We start from the raw sequence: 17,679 nt of genomic DNA on the forward strand, positions 1-17,679 counted from the left end.
TGTTAAAGCCACATTACACGGGTTATTGCCACATTAGTCATTTTTAATTAATTTATCATTTAAATTAACACGCTTTTTATTTTGTCAGCAATGGGCTGCTACTCCCTCACTAGATTTTCGCCTTGATACCCAGCCAAGAGGAGGATGGCAAGTTATGCTCCACCCATCTCCTCTCCTTATAAAAGCAGCAGCCCCGAGTGCCAGCTTAGTCTCTCTTGCAGCTCGCAGACTAAAATAAAGACCCATAGGCTCGCTCGCCTCCCCGTCAATTTTACCTTTTCTGCTTCTTTTCCTTCTTTATTGTCTTTCCTTGTTGCAACAGAGCGCGGGAGGCAGCAGCAGCTCCGCTCTGAGGCTTGTCAAGGCTCAGCGCCTGCACATACACACACACGCAACCCAGGGAGAAAACATTTGCTCTCACCTGTCTCCAAGCCCATAGCAAACCTCACGTCCAAGTGAACGGCCAGCACTTCGAACGAGAAGGCACCCAAGACAGCATCTTAATATAAGGAGAAGAAATTCAATGTATGCTAGCAAGTGTGCACAAGGAAGAAAAGGAGCATTTTAAGAGAAGGACACCTTAAGGAAGACTTTTTTTTTTTTGGATTTCGCACTAAACTTTGGAAAGTTTTTATTTTTCTTTTTCTTAAATTATTATTTTGTGCATTTTTTTTCTAAGAACATTGAGCCATTGTTGTCTGCATGTAAAATCTTTTACCTACATACATTTTAAAAAGCAAGACAACCAAGAGGAAAACCAGCATGTGGACCACCTAGCAGAAGGCAATACCGAAGCATCCCTTGAGGGAAGGGGGACACGGACTCTGGATGCGGATCATTTCGAGGGACTCCATTTCTCTTCCTCCGGGCTTATGAGATAGCACCGAGGCAGGCGAGTCACCGAGAATCACTTCTGCCTCCCCCCTCCATCACAGCCACCTCCTCTTCCAAGGGCGCCCGCAACTCTTCCACCAGCAGCAGCCCGGCTCGGAGGGGAGATGGGAACACGCGGCGCCCTCGATGCCTGAGGCCGGGCGGCTCTGCGGGAAGCGCTTCCCTCCCGGAGCTCGCCGTCCATGTGCCCGCAGCCGGCGGGGCCTGAAGCCGGCATGAATCTCGGCGTGGTCTTCGCGTTCATCCTCTCCCTGCCCCTGGCCCGCCTGGAGGTGAGTTTGCACCGCGGGCAGCGGGCGGTGCTGCCGAGCTGCCAGCGCCGGAGCCGGCCGGGGGGAGACCGGCGGCGGCGGCGCCTCCCGCCCCGCAGGTGCGGCGGGTGAAGCCCCGGCGGGGAGCGGAGCTGCGCGGCCGGGGCTCGGAGGCCGGGCGGGCGGCGGCTGCCTGCCCCGCGCTGAGGGCAGGGCTGCTGAGGGGCGCGGGCGCGCTAATGGCGGGCAGAGCCGGGCCTGAGGGGAGCGACCGCTGGGCCGGCTTCCAGCCCCGCGGCGGGGCTGCCCCGTAGAGAGGAGAGGTGTCCCCTCAGGGGGAGCGGTGTCCCCTCGGGAGGAGCGGTGTCCCCTCGGGACGTGGAAATACGCCCATCCCCTGGGGCTCCCCCACAGTGGAGGGGAAGGGGAGGCCGGGTCCCCGGGTGCTGCCGGAGCCTCCTGCCCCTCAAGCGGCTTCCCCCAGGGCTGTCGCTCCGGGGCATGGTGCCCGCCGGTGGCTCCGCTGCCATCGCACCTCTCACCTCCTCCGGTTGTTTGGTGAGGCAGGAACCGAGTCCCAGTTATCACAATGTGAAACCCAACGTGGCATTGCCGAGGGGCTGATGGAGAAAGAGGCGAGGTAGGGACGGGGTGGCTATAGACAGCTGACTCGCGGGTGGCATGGTTACGCAGTAAGGTGTGTGTCAAGCTGGGGCCATGGGAAGAGGCAGGAGATGGGTGTCTCTGCTGCCTGTGCTTGCACAGTCACGCCAGCATCTTGTCCTGCAGTCCTCCTGCATGCTCTGCTCAGCAGGGAGCTGGGCACAGGGTGGGGACCAGGCAGTGGATTTGGCTGATGGATGTGCACCCCAACCCTCTTTGGTCTCCCAGTGTGGAAATCAAAGCCTCACCCTGAGCCACGGTTAAGGAAAAGCAGCCACAAGACCCCCAGTCCTGTGCTGCCACATTTCATTGCCTGATTGCATGCAGATTGAAGGGATCAGAAAGCCCCGATCATCCAGCTCTACCCAAGGTGGTGAAACCATGGGTTAGATCTGCGGCTTGGGGGTTGTCAAGGGCAGGAAAATACCTTTCCACTAAAACTTTCCTCCCTTTGCATCATTTCTTTCTCTTCCTTCCTCATTTTCAGGCAGGGTGGGTGGGTGCAGCCTTCTGTGAGGTGGCGGGGAAGGGGTTGGGTGTGAAGCATCACATCACCTCCTTATGGGCCCATTTTGCCCTTGCCCAAGCCGCAAAGGGAAGCAGTTAGAGCTGTGGGCTGCCCAGTTGTTGTTTGTTTTGGGCAGTGGATGGTATTTCCTCTGTGGGTGGCTCAGATCTCTTTCTCCCATGCAGCATGAAACATCAGCTGTGGTTGGTACTGGGGAAAGGTGAAGATGGAAGTGCCTGATCCTAGGGGGCTGCTTGGGTAGATGCTTCTGCCTGCAGTCAGTCCCCGTATCTACTCTGAGGGTAATGCATTACATCCTCCATACCAGATGCATACATGACTTCTACTGGCAGGCTGACCCATAGGCATCCTCTGCATAGGGCTTGCACCTACTCTGGTGCCGTGCTGGAGAAGGTGCATGGGGAACAGTAGCTCCCCCTAATCAGCAGCGGCCTGAGCCAAGAGATGAAGCCTCCTGAGTCCCTCTCCCTCTCCGATCACACCCATTGGAGTTGCAGGGCCCTGGAGCTCTTCCAGCCGGAGGGAGTACAAGCCTCAGCGGGAAGGTATTTGCCAGTTGGGAAGCGAGGATGCTAAACCAATTTACATTTTCCCCACGGGCTCTAATAGTTGCCTTGCAACATTTACAGAGCTGGGCTGAGCCCAGTGTGGTTGTGCTGGGGTGAAGCCCCACTGGCAGGGCTTTCTGGAATTCCCGAGGAATGGGGTGCGGCTGGGCGCTTGCTTATAACCTCAGCCCAGCTCCCCATCACGTCTTCCCGGTGCAACGCTCTGGGACACTTCCCAATTCTTCCTAGCATGAGGCTGTGACAAGGACAAAGCAGTGTAAGCCCGGGTGGATGACACGTGTGGGGTGAGCTCCTGGAAGGAGCCGGGCGAGTCCTCTCTGCCTCCCTCTCACTGTCAGCTGATGCGAAGCAGCAGGAGGGAATGACAGTGGTTTCTGCCCTGTCTCCAGTGCTGCTGGTAGACAACAGGGGCCCTGGGGGTGGAAATGCCTCCAGCCCTCACAGGGGAGGTGCTGGGGGTGTGTGGAGGAGCAGGGTAGAGCAGCGGAGCCCCCTTTGAAATGGGAAAAGGGTGGGTAGGCCTGGCTGTGTTTGAGCAACATGGGCAAGATCAAACAGTAAGTTTGATTCTTCTAAGGGAGGAAGACGTATGCCACCGTCCCATGTGGAAGGGGCTCATGCAAGGAGGGTTATGCCTCTATCAGGTAGATGTTGGAGTGCCCCTGTAGCTAGGAGTGATGATAGAAGGATGTAAGCCCTGTGCCAGGGGAGCAAGAGCCTCTGGGCTTCAGCAGGCTGATGGCAGGTACTGCCAGTCCTGCAATGGAATGCAGTGGAGTCTCTCCTCGGGGTCCTCACATCAGCTTCAGAGGGAATTAAAAAATGCTGTTTGTTTGGGTTGGGGTTTTTTGCCTGGCTGATCACCCTGCGGCCAAGATCCCTTACCACAGTCAGTGTGGAGGTGCTTGGGAAAGTCCTTCTCTGCTGGGCAGAGGAGACTGGTGCTGCTGCTACCCTTCTGTCCTTCCGAGTGCAGTCAGAGGTGGGTGTGTTAGACACATCACTTCCAAAAAGTGGCCAGAGGAGTCCACACCTTGGGAGTATCCTTGGCTGGTTTCTTTGAGCCCTGAGGGTCTACCTTCCCTGCCAGTTGCACAGTCTTTGCTCCCTCCTCCTTTGTGTCTGCTTGTGCAAGACTCTGCAACCCTTGCCTGTGAGTAGTTGGAGGGAGGACACAAGCACAGCCCTGCTTACTCCCTGTGCCACCTTCGCAGCAGCTCATTGCTGCTGCACCATCCCTGGTTCTCAACAGCTTGTGTTGGCAGAAAGCTTCAGAGGCACAGGGGTGGTGGGGTAAAGGAGGAGGCTGATTTGGGGAGAACGTGTGTGTGCCTCTGGTTTGCTGGGCATTGATTCACGTGCATTGCTTTACTGCTGATATCTGGGAGGAGGGAAGCAAAGCCAATGAACCGAGAGGCCCCGGTGTCCCAGCTATAATGCGGCACAGGGAGGGCCCCTGCAGCCTTGTGGCTATGGGTCTCACCCCCCAAGCACCAGCAGCTGGGAGAAGGGATGGGGACATCCCTGCCAGGGGACTGGCAGAATGCGGGGTGACCCCTGGTCTGGTGCAGAGCCAGGCATTGGGCAGAGGGAGGGAGGAAGGGAGAGAGGGAAGAACAAACTTACTTTCTTATAGGAATTCAGGGCCTCACGGGACTACGAGGCCAGGCCTTGGGGCACTTGACAGCCAGCCAGGAGTCCATTGAGACAAAAGTCTTCTTTGATGTGCCGGGCAGTAAAAAAAGAGAGATTGTTAACCTGTGTTAGACAAATAACTCCAGAGGAGCTGCTAAGCAGGAAAGGCACCAGCTGCTTGGGCTGGTCTGTTGGGGATCCCACCTCCTGCAATGCTCCTCCACCTTCTCACCCTGTGGGATCAGGTAGGGGTGGCTGAGGGACCTCTGCGTCCCTGTGTGCCATCCCCACAAAGAGCCCCAAGCTTGGGTGTGTGCAGTGCCCACAATCTCAGAGCCTGCCGGTCATAGGGCTAGGCTGGGGGGCCAGTGGCACTGCTGTTCCCATCACAGACCCCAAAGGGCACAAGGACAAGCCATGCAGCTCAGGTCTGTACAGCTCCTCTTAGGCCAGCCTTGGGCACGGTTCTGCGGCACAAGAGGAAAGGAAGGAGCCTCACAGACTTGTGGTTGTCACTGGCAGAGCTGCCTCGCAAAGCCTGGGGATGATGAGCTGTGTGGGCTGGTGATACACCACAGCCATGCTGGTAGTATCTGCAACAAGGAAAAATTGGCACCTAAAGCTGCTACTGTGAGCAGGGAGTGGAGCTTATTCCTACAGGCAGCTTCCAGCAATCCGGCTCTTGAGGGCCTGCATTTGCAATCCCTGATTCCTATCTGTTCCCCCTGTTCTGTGAGCAAGGTGACACCTCCCAGCTCGCCTCCAAAGTCACTGAGTCTCGTAGCACCTGCCCACAGTCTCCCCCAGCGAATGCCGGAGTTCAAAATAAAGTTCCATTTCCTACACGGATTGAGTGTCAGGAAGGACCAGGGGCATCCGTGCACAGCAGCATTCGCACACAAATGCATTTGGCTGACAGGTGCAAGCGTTAAAAACCCTGAGCTCTGGCTGCAAGTCCTGGGAATTGCAAATGATTCCTTTTCTAGTAAATGTGTGTGGCACAAGGCAGGGAAGTGCTGCAGAGCCTCGCTGGCACTGGGCTGTTGGTCCCACTCTTCCTCACGCAGCAGGAGTTGTCAGAAGGCATCTTCATTTCGCAGCTATTCAGTGATCCCTGAATTATACAAGTCTCTCTCTCACTGTGCATTCATCACTGATGCCGCTCCCTTCTCCCTCGGAGACTGAGGAAGTGATGCCTGGGGATGTAAAATCTGCTTTTTGCTGCAGGCGGACAGCCAGATCTGTGGCAAGATGTGACAGTGACAGGGACAGAGCAGGGCAGAGAAGCTTGCTCTGACTCGAGCTCTGGTGGATCTGGCTGCGGAGGTTTAAGATGCTAGTGCTGTCTGCTCTGTGGCTATCCCAGCAGGTGTCTGCCCCGTGACTGAGGCTACAGCAGCCTTCCAGGCACCATGTCCTAGTTTAAGTCATAGTATCAGTGGGTGGGCTACAGGACACTCCTATTGCCCTGTTAATAGAGGCGAAGGGCGGGTGGCCAAGAGACAGGCACGTGTGGGAGGGTGCCAGGCTCAAGCAACCATGCAAAAGTGGCTGCAGGTTTAGGCTAAAGCCCTCTGGGTTTTAAAGCCAGTGTTTAACCACCTGCCTGGGGGTTTTCCTCAGCTCTAAGTGAAGGGAAATGTTCTGCAGTGAACGCAGGCAGGGAGGGAGCAGTGATACACTAGAAGGACCACACACATGCCACCTACTGCCCATAAAAACCCACATGAAAATCCCTGCGTTTCACAAGCACACGAGCCAAGTTCTCCTCTCAGTTACAGGGGCATGTGTAGGGCTGCAGCTCAGACGGCATCCAGCACCCGGCTGAAAGAGCAGCTTTTCTGCATGAGTAGCCCTGAATGAAGAGAGCGAGGAGCTAAGCAAACACTTTGGCCAGTACTTTCCTCCATCTCTTTTTCTAGCCTTTCGGAAGTGTGTTTTAGTCAGTGCTTGCTTTCCCACACCACTCCTTTGTAGTCTTGAGAAGTGCTGTCACTAGGGCCCATTCAAGCCTGGTGCCAGAGTCAAATTCCCAAGAGATTGATGGCGTTGCACCTGCCTGCACAAACCCTGGATTTGTCCCATCGTCCGATGTCTGAAAACCTGCTTACTTCAGGGTTTTTTTGGCACTGGCATGCAATGACATCCTGACTCCCATGTGTTTCTTCATCCAAATGAGCTCCTCAGCTCACCACCTCAAAGAGCCTTTCATGTCCTCCCTGCAGCCTTGGTGGTTTCACACAGGCTCACGCCGGAGCAGCCTCAGCTGCTAAGGTCTGGCTTCTCCTCCAACCCCAATCTGGTTTTATTCTTTTCTGAAGAGTATGCAAATCGTGTATATTATTGGGCCACTGTGGTTTGAAAACACACGCGCACGCACACGCACATACACCCCATATCTGACAAAGCCTGTTAGGGAGTTTCATAACGGAGGGAAATATTGGGAAGCTTTTATCAGATAGCGTAAGGGAAGTCTGTTAAAACGCCTTTACTGCAGGCAGCAGGAATGAGAGGCCACCTGGAGAATTCATACAGCACCGAAGAAGGAAGCCTTGCTGGCTGCTTGCAGAGCATTTGGGGCTCTGCTGCACAACCTGGGCATTTCTGGGCTTTGTCAGTCTCCCAAACACTTTGTGGGAGTCAGTGAGAAGGGCTTTTGCTTTTGCTCAGGTTTCAGACTCATGCCTTCATGTGGGCATGTCTTTGGTTCTGTCATGCCTCCCCCATGCTCCTTCGGCTCCCCCAGCTCCTGCTCCATGATGCAGGCAGTATTTGCAGGTTGCCTGTCTAATGCTTGTTTCTCACCTTCTTTCCTCTTTGTCACCTGGCAGGGGGACCCTATACCCGAAGACATTTATGAGATTTTGGGTGACAGCTCATTGCGCTCCATCAGCGACCTCCAGCGCGCCCTGCGGATAGACTCCGTAGGTAAATCTCCTCTTCACCAAACACTCCTCTATTTTTTCTTAACTCTTTGGTGGGGAGGGAGGGGGTAGTCTATTTTCAACAGACATCACTATAAATATAGGAACCATTCAGGAGCCTGGCTGTTTACACACCCAAAACCCCCAACAACCTGTGGGAGTTAGGCAACTAGGAGCTGTTCCAGATCTCCTAACTGCTTGGCCCACTGAGGGACACTGGCTTCCAAAAGTGGTAGGAGATGGGCAAGGTGAGTGCCAAGAACTGAAGTCAGCACTTTTCACCCTGGGAGATGCACTAGCCTCAGAGCTCGAATAGGCCAAGCATCAGTTTAGGAGGTGGAGAAATGGGAGGTAGAAATAGGGTGATAGAGGAGTAAAGGGCTGAGTGGGTGTCCAGGTTTAGCATCCACAAAAGGCCATAGGCTCTTAGGAGGAGCGTGTCAGAGCACGTGTCCATGGGTGAGATATGGCACAAGGGGCTAAGTCAGGGTAGCATCACTCCCCTTCTGCCCATAGATAAGAGCTGTGGGGTCTGCAGTGCCTCTGGGTCACATGGGCAGGGCTGAGCACAGGAAGTGGCAGGAGCAGTGGAGCGCGGAGGGGTCGGCACGTGTGGGAATTGGAGCACACGCTGTGGCGGCTGGGCTGGCCCAGGAATTTATTTATAAACGGTCTCTTCAGAGCAAATTCCTTTCTATTCTAACCCTGCTCCCGCCCGTCGGCCCCCGGCCCCCCCCCCCAGCTCTCCTTCTCTCTCGTGTTTTGTCTGTTTGGAGCTTTGTAATCCTTGCCGAGACACTATCTACGGGGGAACAGAATTTCCTGCTTTTGTTTCCTATGCCAGTCCAACCACTGGCGCAGTCTCAAAAGCATTCCCGCTGCCTTTCAAAACGGCCCTGGAGGGGCAGGGGGGGAAAAGCGAGGGGGAGGGCACCAGCTGCATTCAGCTATTGTTTGCCTTAGAAAGAGGCGACGAGGCTCCCCACCACCGCCACGGCCGCTCCCTGCCCTCACCAGTTCCCTCCTCCTCATCCATGAGCCACACAATGGGGCAACTTCCAAAATTAGCTGTGCTGGATTGTCCCAGGCTGGTCCCCTCCACCCCAGCTATCTTCAGCGCTGACCTGGGGTGTAGTAGAAGGACAACCTGGGAGAGGGAGGGAGGGACTTGGTTTTCAATAGGAGATTTGTTTCAAGTCAACAGTTGTTGCTGTTTTCCCCCCTCTCCCTCCTCTCACCAACTCAACTTGTGCACAAAAGGCAGCCCCCACCCTCGTTTGATGAAATGCCAGGCAGGGTGGGGAAGGAGCGGCTGAGAAGATGCGTGCAGTCTGTCATGTCGCGGTGTCTAAGGAACAGATACATCTCTATTGCGGTTACCAACCACCCTCAGAATGAAGAAATAAAATGGGCTTCTCTTGGATTGGGAGAAGGCTGCAGAGCTTTGAGCCACTGGTTTCACTTCAGGTCCCAGATGGGAAAGGCTGGTCAGGGAAACAGAAAATAAATGATGCTGTGAAGCTGTCTCTTTGTTGCACCTTTTGGCTTTCATCCTCTCCCAGGTAGCGACCAAGGCACATCACCATTTGCTTGCCCTGTGTGCAGTTAGTGTCTTAGCAAAACAATCCCAAAGTGGCTGGTATTTTTCACTGTGCTGTCGATACACCCTGTGTGTGTCATAGCTGCTGTGTTCCACTGCCTGCACGGGGAGCCAGGATTAGGCAGCTCCAGAAGGCAGATGAGCTCTTCTGACCTTAGACACTACTGTAGACCTGTCAACAGAGGGATGTAGAGTGAGGCTCATCACCCTTAACTGTGGCTGCCCTAGAAGCACACATGTTCATCTAAGCCAGTTGTCCAGACAGCCTCTGTACCCCCTAGAGAACTATTGCCCTTCTAGTGTATGATCCATCAGATCTCATTTTGGGTGTCTGCCTCAGGGCAAGATGAATGGTGTCCTAGAACTCATTGTACCTCTCCAGCTGCTTTAAAGGGTGTGTGTCCACCTCATGTGTAGATGTGCTCATGCACATGATTTCTGCCTTGTGAATATAGCCTCACTGCACTCATCCCAAATCCTTCAGCAATTGCTTCAGTGCTGAGTGGAGAGCAAAGTCTCTGCTCCCCCTTAAAAGAAGCTGCACTAGGGCAGGGTTAAGGAAGAGGAATGGGACACGATAGGTATGGGAAATCTGCTCCAGCACATATCTGATAAACAGAGATCTTCTACTGGCCCCAAATTCCCTTTAAGAAAATTGCTCCCTTGATGCTGACGTCCATTCAGCTTCCTTCAGCTGCTAAAGCAGGTCAGAGAAGGAAAGAGCTGTGGCTGGGTGGGAGCTATCTCTGAGTGCAGCCATTGTCCGGAGCTCAGGAGGGGCTGGCGTGTTGGAGTGCTCCATGGGGATTATGGGCATTTCTCTATTCACCGCTTCCTATGGGAAAAAGCAGTGGGGTGGGAGGGAACTGCTCAGGACTGGCCTGAATGCTATCAGTCTTCCTCTCCCATCACTGACTGAACTACCTACAGATCGTGTAGCTTACCTTAGAGTGGTAGGGGGGGAAAGTAATGTTAACTTTATTTTTCAGTTCTTCTCTCCTAAAAGTGACTCTGACCTAGAGCAGCTGCGGTGGGTTGGGAGAGGACAATCAAGTGCCTCACCTCTCACCCGTCATCCCTTCACCTGCCCTTCTACCCCTCAACTCTCCCAGTCCCAAGCCATGCCTGCAAGGCACTTCAGTGTCACACACCACCCTTTCAGCTGGTCCCATCTAATCCTTGATCCTGGTCTCAGCCAGCTGATCTGAATCCCTCTGCTACTCCTCTCTGACACCAGAAGGCCCTGCCATAGACCTTGGCATACTTGGGCTGGAGTTTTCCTCTCCCAGACCAGACTGGGATCCCTCTTTCATGATAGGCTTCTTGCTTTGAGCTATACAGTCTGAGCCAAGTGCAAACCGAGAGTGTCCGTGCCCAGCGCAGCTGTGACCTTGCTGGTGGATTTACACCTAGCATGATGTCCTGGGGCTGTGGCTTATCTAACTTCTCTACATATTGTCTGATGAGCAGAGCACAAGTGCCTGCTCTCTTCTCCTGCCTCTATCCCGTGTTACTAAGTCGTGTTTTTCCCTTTGCAGAGCAAGATAGCTCAAGCCTGAACCTGAGTACAACTCAGCCTGGTCAAAACCCAATGGTCCTGTCTCGAGAGCGACGAAGCATAGGTGAGTTGGGGTGCACCTTGTGGTTTTTTGGGCATTCGCCTGAGCAGCTGTAGGTGGATGCAGATGCATGTCTTGAGATACACTGTGGTGTTTGATGTTACAGTGTGCTTGGATGTGTAGACAGACAAGAAGGAGGGTCTGGGCCTCATGCAGGCGCTCGGTGTCACACCCCAGGAGGGCAGGAGAGGGAGTCTGGAGCTCTGTAAGCTGTTCTGCTTTAAATCCTGCTGGTGCTGATTTTATCTACAGAAGAGTCATCTCCTGCCGAGCTACCGGGGCCTCCTTCACAAGGTGTGGCTCTGTCCAGGGAGGGAACTGGAGGAGTGGGAGAAAGAGAGAATATGTGTGCGTGTAAGAGCCATGTGTGGGTTTTCTCTTCTAGTAGAGGTGGCTGCAGCAGGCTGGTAACAGCCCAAAGCCTGTTTCATTCCCCCCTTCTTCTCCCGCCCCCCGGCAGATGCTCTGGCAGCAGCAGAACCGGCTGTCCTTGCAGAGTGCAAGACACGGACCGTGGTTTTCGAGATCTCCCGCAACATGGTGGACAGCACCAATGCCAACTTCGTGGTGTGGCCACCCTGCGTGGAGGTGCAGCGCTGCTCCGGGTGTTGCAACAACCGCAACGTGCAGTGTCGTCCCATGCAGATTCGTGTGCGGCATGTCCAGGTAAGGGAGACACTTCCTGCTGCTCCCTCCTCTTGCAGCTTACCTCCATCCTTATCCCCCCAAACCCAAACCAGTGCAGGTCTCAGGCTCACATATCTGTTCCCTTGCACCCACTCTGTGGTCACACCTCCTGCATTAGCCACAGAGTGCTGCAGCCTCTGGTGTGGGGTGACATCCCTCCATGCCAGCCACTGGGAGGGCTGGTGCTGTCCAGCAGCTGGGGACTGTCACCAGATGCAGCTCCACGCTGTGGCTATTTCTAGGGCTCGAGGCAGCCTTGTCTGCTGTGTTAGAGCAGAAGAAACAGGACACTTTCACTGCAGGAATTGGTTTTGATGCAGAAAGAGGAGGGCTTTGCAGTTCAGTTTCCATCCCCCTGCTGCTGCTGCAGCTTCTTCCCAAGACACACACTGGAGCAACTCCTCCTCTTTCTCAGCCCCACGACTGCCTCCTGACCCACTCCAGCACTAAGCAGACACCTGATAGTTAACCTCTTGCTCTGATCCTTCCCTCCTCACAGCTACCAGTGACCTTCTCACAGCTTCCTCCCAGACAGCTGGTTTAAAAATAATATTCATCCCATCCTAATCCTCTGCCTTAGCCGTAAGAGACTCCCCCAGGCAGGCAGGCAGCAGAGGTTGGCTGAGAGAGGTTGTATTCACACAGCCCTTTTCATCAGGAAATTCCTTTCTCAGAAAAGCCAGGCCGATTGAGGGAAAAATGTGTGGGGGAGCAGGAGTTGTTTTTGTGGAAAAAACAAGTGAGAGGTCAAAAGGCAGCTTGAAAAAGTGACCTGGAAATGGTTTCTTTGAGGACAGAGGTCTCTCTATTGTTTGGCTGGAAGTGTTTGTCTAGCGAGCAGCGTGTGGTCTGGAACGTGCAGAGTGGGCTTTCAAGGAAAGATAAACAGGCCTGGCTGCTTCTGCACTGGCTGAGGGATGCTGCTGGGGGCAATGGGTTTAGAGGAATTCCATCCTACAGTGAGTATTTATAGCTCATGGAGCACTTCAGGGACCACAGTCTCACCAGATAAGCTGAGTGGGGTCAGCTCCGGCTGCTGCTGCAGTGGGAGGGACCCCCGTAAAGCTTGTTCCCTGTGGTGGGATGTGGAGCAGTGAAGTCTGTCCTCTGAGTCAGCACTGGTGGAGAGTCCGAGGGAATTTCCAGAGCACCGCCTTTCCTGTGAAACACGGAGCTGAGGGCTTCAGCCCTGCGAGTTATTAAAGAGTGTGAGACAAATTCAGACAGGCCTCAGCAGAGCTGGTGAAGCGCTTGCTTGCATCGGACCTGAGTTTTTCTCCTTTTGCCCTTCCTGTAGGATCTGGTGGGAGTTAATTCTGGTTGCCCCCAGGCCCCCACCATCACATCTGTCAGAAACAGGCTGGTGTGTTCTGCACATCCCATGTCTGTCTGGTTACCCACCAGTCATCCAGCGTAGGCAGCAGCGATAGTTAGGAACAGGGGAAAACAACCAGTCACATCCGAACTTGTCTGGTCTAGGTCTGCTCTACGCTGGTGTGTGCAGAATTAGCTCCCATACACACCACCCCTGAATCTGAACCGTGCTCTGTAAACTGCCTTCTGACCCTCTCGGAAGAAAGCCAGTAGTGAAGTGCACTGACACTGATTATTTTACCAGAGTGGGAGCTGCAGCTCTATTAATCTCTTGCTTGCTTCTCTCTCCCACGTAGGTGAACAAGATTGAATTTGTCCAAAGGAAGCCAAATTTCAGGAAAGTCGTTGTGCCTTTGGAGGACCATGTGCAGTGTCGGTGTGAAGCTGTGTCCCGTCCGCCCCCAAGGAGCAGCCGGCCAGTGCCACGGGAACAGAGACGTAAGGATCCTGGCATGGGTAGAGTGGAGTGGAGGGAGGCATGAGAAGAGAGGCTGGGGGGAGAGGAAAGAGCCCTCCGCTGGTTTCAGTCTGCTAAGCTCCAGTGAGTCCCATGGGCTGGTTTATACCAGCTGAGGGACCTTTCCCAGGATGTGTGCCTGCCAGCAAGGGGCTGAAACTGAGGGAAATGAATGAGGGGAAGGTGAGGGGTGACGGGAAGGGCATCGTGGGAAAAGCAAGAAGAAGAGACTGTGGAGAACAGAGGACAAGGGGCAGAAGAACAGAAGGAGGCCTTGTGGCCCTCCTGTTGCAGAGCTCTTTGTTGATAGTGTGTGGAGAAAGATATTTCAACATGAGCCCAGCCCCTCTCTGTACAGACATTCTCCCCTTGTCTTGGCAGGCTTGTCACCGTCGTTCACCACAGCCACTGTCTCACAGAGGCAGCGAGTACGCCGGCCGCCAGCGCAGAAGAGGAAACATAAGAAGTACAAGCATGTCAATGCTAAGAAAGTGCTGAAAGAAATCCTCATAGCATAGAAGTGCTGGCAGGGGAGAGAGAGAGCACAAGGCAGGTAACAGCAAGCTGCTTTTCCAGTCAGGGGAGATGTTCTCCTGGGACACGGTTCTGCCCAGGCATCTTAAAGCCTTCCTGCAGCACTATCTGCTTTCAGTGTGGGGCTACTTCAGGGCCTGGGCATGATAAAACCCAGCTTGAAGGAGGGAGGAGGATTAGGCTGGGATCCAACATGTGCATCCTATTTATGGCTTTATGGCTCTTTGCAAAGAGGAGAGGTGGAAGCATCATGCTGCAATCACACTTGCTCTCAGGCCCTGCCCTCTCCTTCGCCTGCCTCCCTTACAGGCAACTTGTAAGGCTGACTTCTCTCTACACCTAAATGCCCTTGGGGGCTGTGTAATTCATCTCTTCTGTGGAGCAACTCCTGTTCTCCTTTCTCTATTGATTCTCTGTTGAAAGCAGACAATTAATGTTGCTCTGGGGATCCCTTTTCCTTTTATTTCATTAGTTGTGTTGGCAGAAAGACTGGAAAGCAGCAACACTTCTGGTTCCTCTCTCTCCTAGCGGGAAGGCTGTGTGCATAAGAAAGGTCATACCAGGGAAAGGAGAACTGGAATCTCTGGCAAGAGATCTGTACTTTGTCCATCCAGGGTCTGATTCTTCTCTCCATGACTTGTTTAAACAGGAGTAATTCCTTCGTCACTAGAAGAATGTCACTGGTACATGGGAAAGGAGAATAATCCCTGGTTCCCTATGAGAGAGGGAAAGGGGCAGAAAAGAGGAGTAGAGGAGCCAGACCACAGCCGTAGGGAGGAGGCTGAATTTAGAGTGAGGCAGCACAGCCTAACAGGGAATGCTCTAGCCCATGACTCAGCAGTTCCAGCTCTGCCACAGACCCTTGTATGAGCTTGGGCCACTTGTTTCGCATTCACTTCCCCTTGCCTCCTTGGGAGGGGAGATGAAGGGGCTTCCATGTGTGGCATTTCAGGAGCTGGCGATGAGAGGTGCCAGGCACTGCCTTAGGATTGGTATTCCCACACTTAGCACTACGAGGCTCTGATTATCCCAGAATCCTCCTGGCAGCCCAAAGTTCCCATGTTACAAATCCCTGCAAATCTCAGCTGTGGCTCAAGCTGTCAGGAGTTAAAATAGAGATGCTTAAAAGCACTCTTGGGCTTCTAATCTGATGCTTCGACAGAATCATATCCAGAGGAGAAAGCTGGAGAGAAGGGGAGATGGAGGGGAGAGGGTTCCATGTTCTAACACGTGTTTCTGTTTCATTTTCAGGTTTATTTAATATATTTGCTGTATTGCCCCCATGGGGTCCTTGGAGTGATTACTTTTCCTCTTTGTCCGTCTGCCTCGACGTCTGATTCAGACGGCAATTGGTGCTTCCCTTTCCAGCAGTGGACCTTCTCCCACCAAAGCCTCTCCCTTCTTTCATTTATTAGCATAATTTTAAAGTTTTACACACACACACAAACAAGGACAAACAAGATCTATCTATCTATCTATATATATATGAGAAAAGAACAAAGTACAGATAAACCCGTGAACCCCGACAGCCACAACATGCAATGAGGACAGCACAATGCCTTCCCCGCTCCAGAGGACAGGATAGAAAATGAGAAAAGGAAAGTGGGTCCAATTTCTTCAAAGGGAAGAAGAAAAACACATGGACAGAGGGCAGAAGGGGAATGTTCTCCTTTTCCCTCGTGTTTCTGGTAAGGCTGGGGGGCCTGGCTGAGATCAAAGCTTGCCCTGGACCTTCATTTTGGAAACAGACATATCTCAGATGGCGATGATGGAAAATGCACTAAGGACTTTATCGCCCTACGTGGACAGATCTATATATTTTTAACGTGCGTGTGTATATTTTATTTTAAGAAAAGGAAAACCAAAACCACTAAGATATACAACATCTCGGGGAACATAACACAAAAAGAACCACAAAGCAAAACAAAAGAAGCCAAAAGCATTCCCCCCCTTCCCTTTCCCCTCCGGCTCCTGGTGCTGACTGGAAGGTGTTTGGATCATGGGGAAGGAGCGGACAGCAGCAGGGCCCTTTCAAAAGGGGACCCATCTTTGCACATGCTGGTGGAGAATTCAAATTTCCAGGCTCGGACTTAAAAGTATTTTTTAAATTCACTCTGTATGTGTGCGTGCGTATATGTGTGTGTGTGTATATATATATATACGTGTGCGTGCGTGTGTGTGTGTATGTGTATTTATACATACATATATAAATATATATATATATATATGTTCTTAAGCGGATTTCATTCCCTGCAGCAGGAAGCTCAGAGGCACGTGCAGCGGCTTGGCTGGGCTGGCAGGGAAGCCCGCTGTTACTGCAGTGTGCCTGCGAGGGCTGGGAGGGGACAGGCAGAAGCATCATCTGATCTCCCTCTCATTGCCCTTTTCTCTCCCTCTGCACCAACCCCCCCTCTCCCCGACACAAGTTCCTTGCAGGAGGCAAAGTGGCATCACAACGAGACCAACAACAGCCAAACTTAGAAGCATGACTTAATCTCAGTGAGCTGTCCTTGCCTGCTCTGTGGTCCTGAGAGCAGCATCATGTCATTCCCCCAAGGTTTTTAACCCCTTCACGGGTGTCCTGCACACCATGCCTCCCCTGCTCTCCCCCTTACCAGTGTCCCTGTATCTCCCACCGTTTTCCTCCCATCTTCCTCTCAAATTCCTTCTGGATTTTTGCCTGTTCGATGTTCCCACCTAGCTTGGAAGTTTGTCCAAGATGTGGGCAGCTCTGTGCAGGTATTGAGAAACAAATGAGGATGGTCTTTGCAGTTGGCACAGCCATCTGAGAGAGAAATGAGCTCTTCTAAGTGAGGAGGACTCTGGAGAACAGCAGGAGGGTCAGTTGTAGAGTCCCTCCTGTGCCACTGCCTGCTCCAGAGGAGGGAGGAGGACACTGGGGACAAGGGCTATTTCTGCACACCTGATAGTCACTGTTAGCAGATACGTTACGTGGGATGGGCATTTCCAGCACTACCGCACAAACCTGGTCTCAGATTGTGCTGTGCTGGGCGCTGCAGTTAGACATGAAGAATTGCCTGCCCACAGCTCCAGCGGCAGGCCCTGCCCCTCCTGCCCCAGCCACTTCTCCCGTGCACACAGGCAAAGCCCCGGGCAAGGAGGAGAAGCCACAACCTGGGAGCTGTTACAGGTCATGGAGGGACCCAGCCCTTGCCTCCTGCAAGGCCAGAGCACTTCTTGTACCATTGCCGATGCGGCACGTTGCTCTCTTCCTCCATCCGCAAGCCCTGAAGTCTTAAGACACTTTGTTTTCCTGTTCCAAAATCTGTTTCTTTTGGTTTATAAAGATGTTGAGGTTTTATTTTATTTCGATTTTCCCCCTTTTTTTAATGTAAGATTAATTTATACTCAGTGCTGTATTTAAAGTTGTAAAAAAAAGAAAAAAAAAGGAAGAAAAAAAAAGGAAACCACCTCTCAGATGACATTCTCTCTTTCTTTTGTGTGCTGAATGAAATGCAGAGGCCAAACCAGCTCCCCATGGCACAGAGGGGGTTTGCTAGGGCCTCCAGTTTCATTTTCAGGATGCTTTTTGCAGAGATGGCATAGAGAAGCAGCCAAAGCTGGGAAAGCCCTGGAGCCCACAGCCAGCGGTGTTGTGCTCCTCCTTCCTGCCCATCACCCAGCTCTCAGGCTGGTTTGAAACAACTCAGGCGCTGGGGGCTTTGTCTTGAATTGGACCCCTTCTCCTTCGCTGCTCTGTTCAGACACCGGGACAGAATCTCCCTGTGCTTTCATCCCATCTCCAGATTCCTCTGCTTTGAAGGGCTTGAGACAGTCGGCAGTGTTTACACTCCCCAAAGCTGTACAAACAGTCAGCCCCTTCCCTCCTTAGTCACATAGTCTAGACAATGGCGCTCCTTCCCTCGCTCGGAAAGGCTGTTGTTTCCCTTTCCTCCCAGCACTTAGGGTACCGCACATCTGG

General features: G+C 53.1%; 1 protein-coding gene across 2 annotated transcripts; it reads left to right on the forward strand.

Annotated features, from left to right (window-relative positions):
- The first annotated feature begins 229 nt into the window (after positions 1 to 229).
- On the forward strand, positions 230 to 15,889 carry PDGFB (platelet derived growth factor subunit B). Of its 2 annotated transcripts, none has more exons than XM_031050155.2 (7): positions 230 to 1,166; positions 7,373 to 7,469; positions 10,604 to 10,687; positions 11,145 to 11,350; positions 13,042 to 13,183; positions 13,584 to 13,751; positions 14,988 to 15,889. In XM_031050155.2, the coding sequence occupies exons 1-6, from the start codon at positions 1,077 to 1,079 to the stop codon at positions 13,718 to 13,720; spliced, it is 756 nt and encodes a 251-aa protein (XP_030906015.1). In that variant the 5' UTR covers positions 230 to 1,076; the 3' UTR covers positions 13,721 to 13,751; positions 14,988 to 15,889. The 2 variants fall into 2 exon arrangements, with proteins under 2 accessions (XP_030906015.1, XP_005150400.1); XM_005150343.3 differs by having other exon boundaries at positions 13,584 to 13,755; positions 14,988 to 15,186.
- Positions 15,890 to 17,679: the final 1,790 nt, after the last annotated feature.

This window comes from Melopsittacus undulatus, chromosome 5 (genome assembly GCF_012275295.1).
Source record: "Melopsittacus undulatus isolate bMelUnd1 chromosome 5, bMelUnd1.mat.Z, whole genome shotgun sequence".
Taxonomy (NCBI): domain Eukaryota; kingdom Metazoa; phylum Chordata; class Aves; order Psittaciformes; family Psittaculidae; genus Melopsittacus; species Melopsittacus undulatus.

Excerpts from the sequence above, each read along its gene's own strand:
- PDGFB (XM_031050155.2), top strand. The coding sequence starts at position 1,077 with ATGTGCCCGCAGCCGGCGGGGCCTGAAGCCGGCATGAATCTCGGCGTG. Across the intron at positions 7,470-10,603 it reads CCTGCGGATAGACTCCGTAG|AGCAAGATAGCTCAAGCCTG; the intron begins GTAAATCTCCTC and ends TTCCCTTTGCAG. Across the intron at positions 11,351-13,041 it reads TTCGTGTGCGGCATGTCCAG|GTGAACAAGATTGAATTTGT; the intron begins GTAAGGGAGACA and ends TCTCCCACGTAG.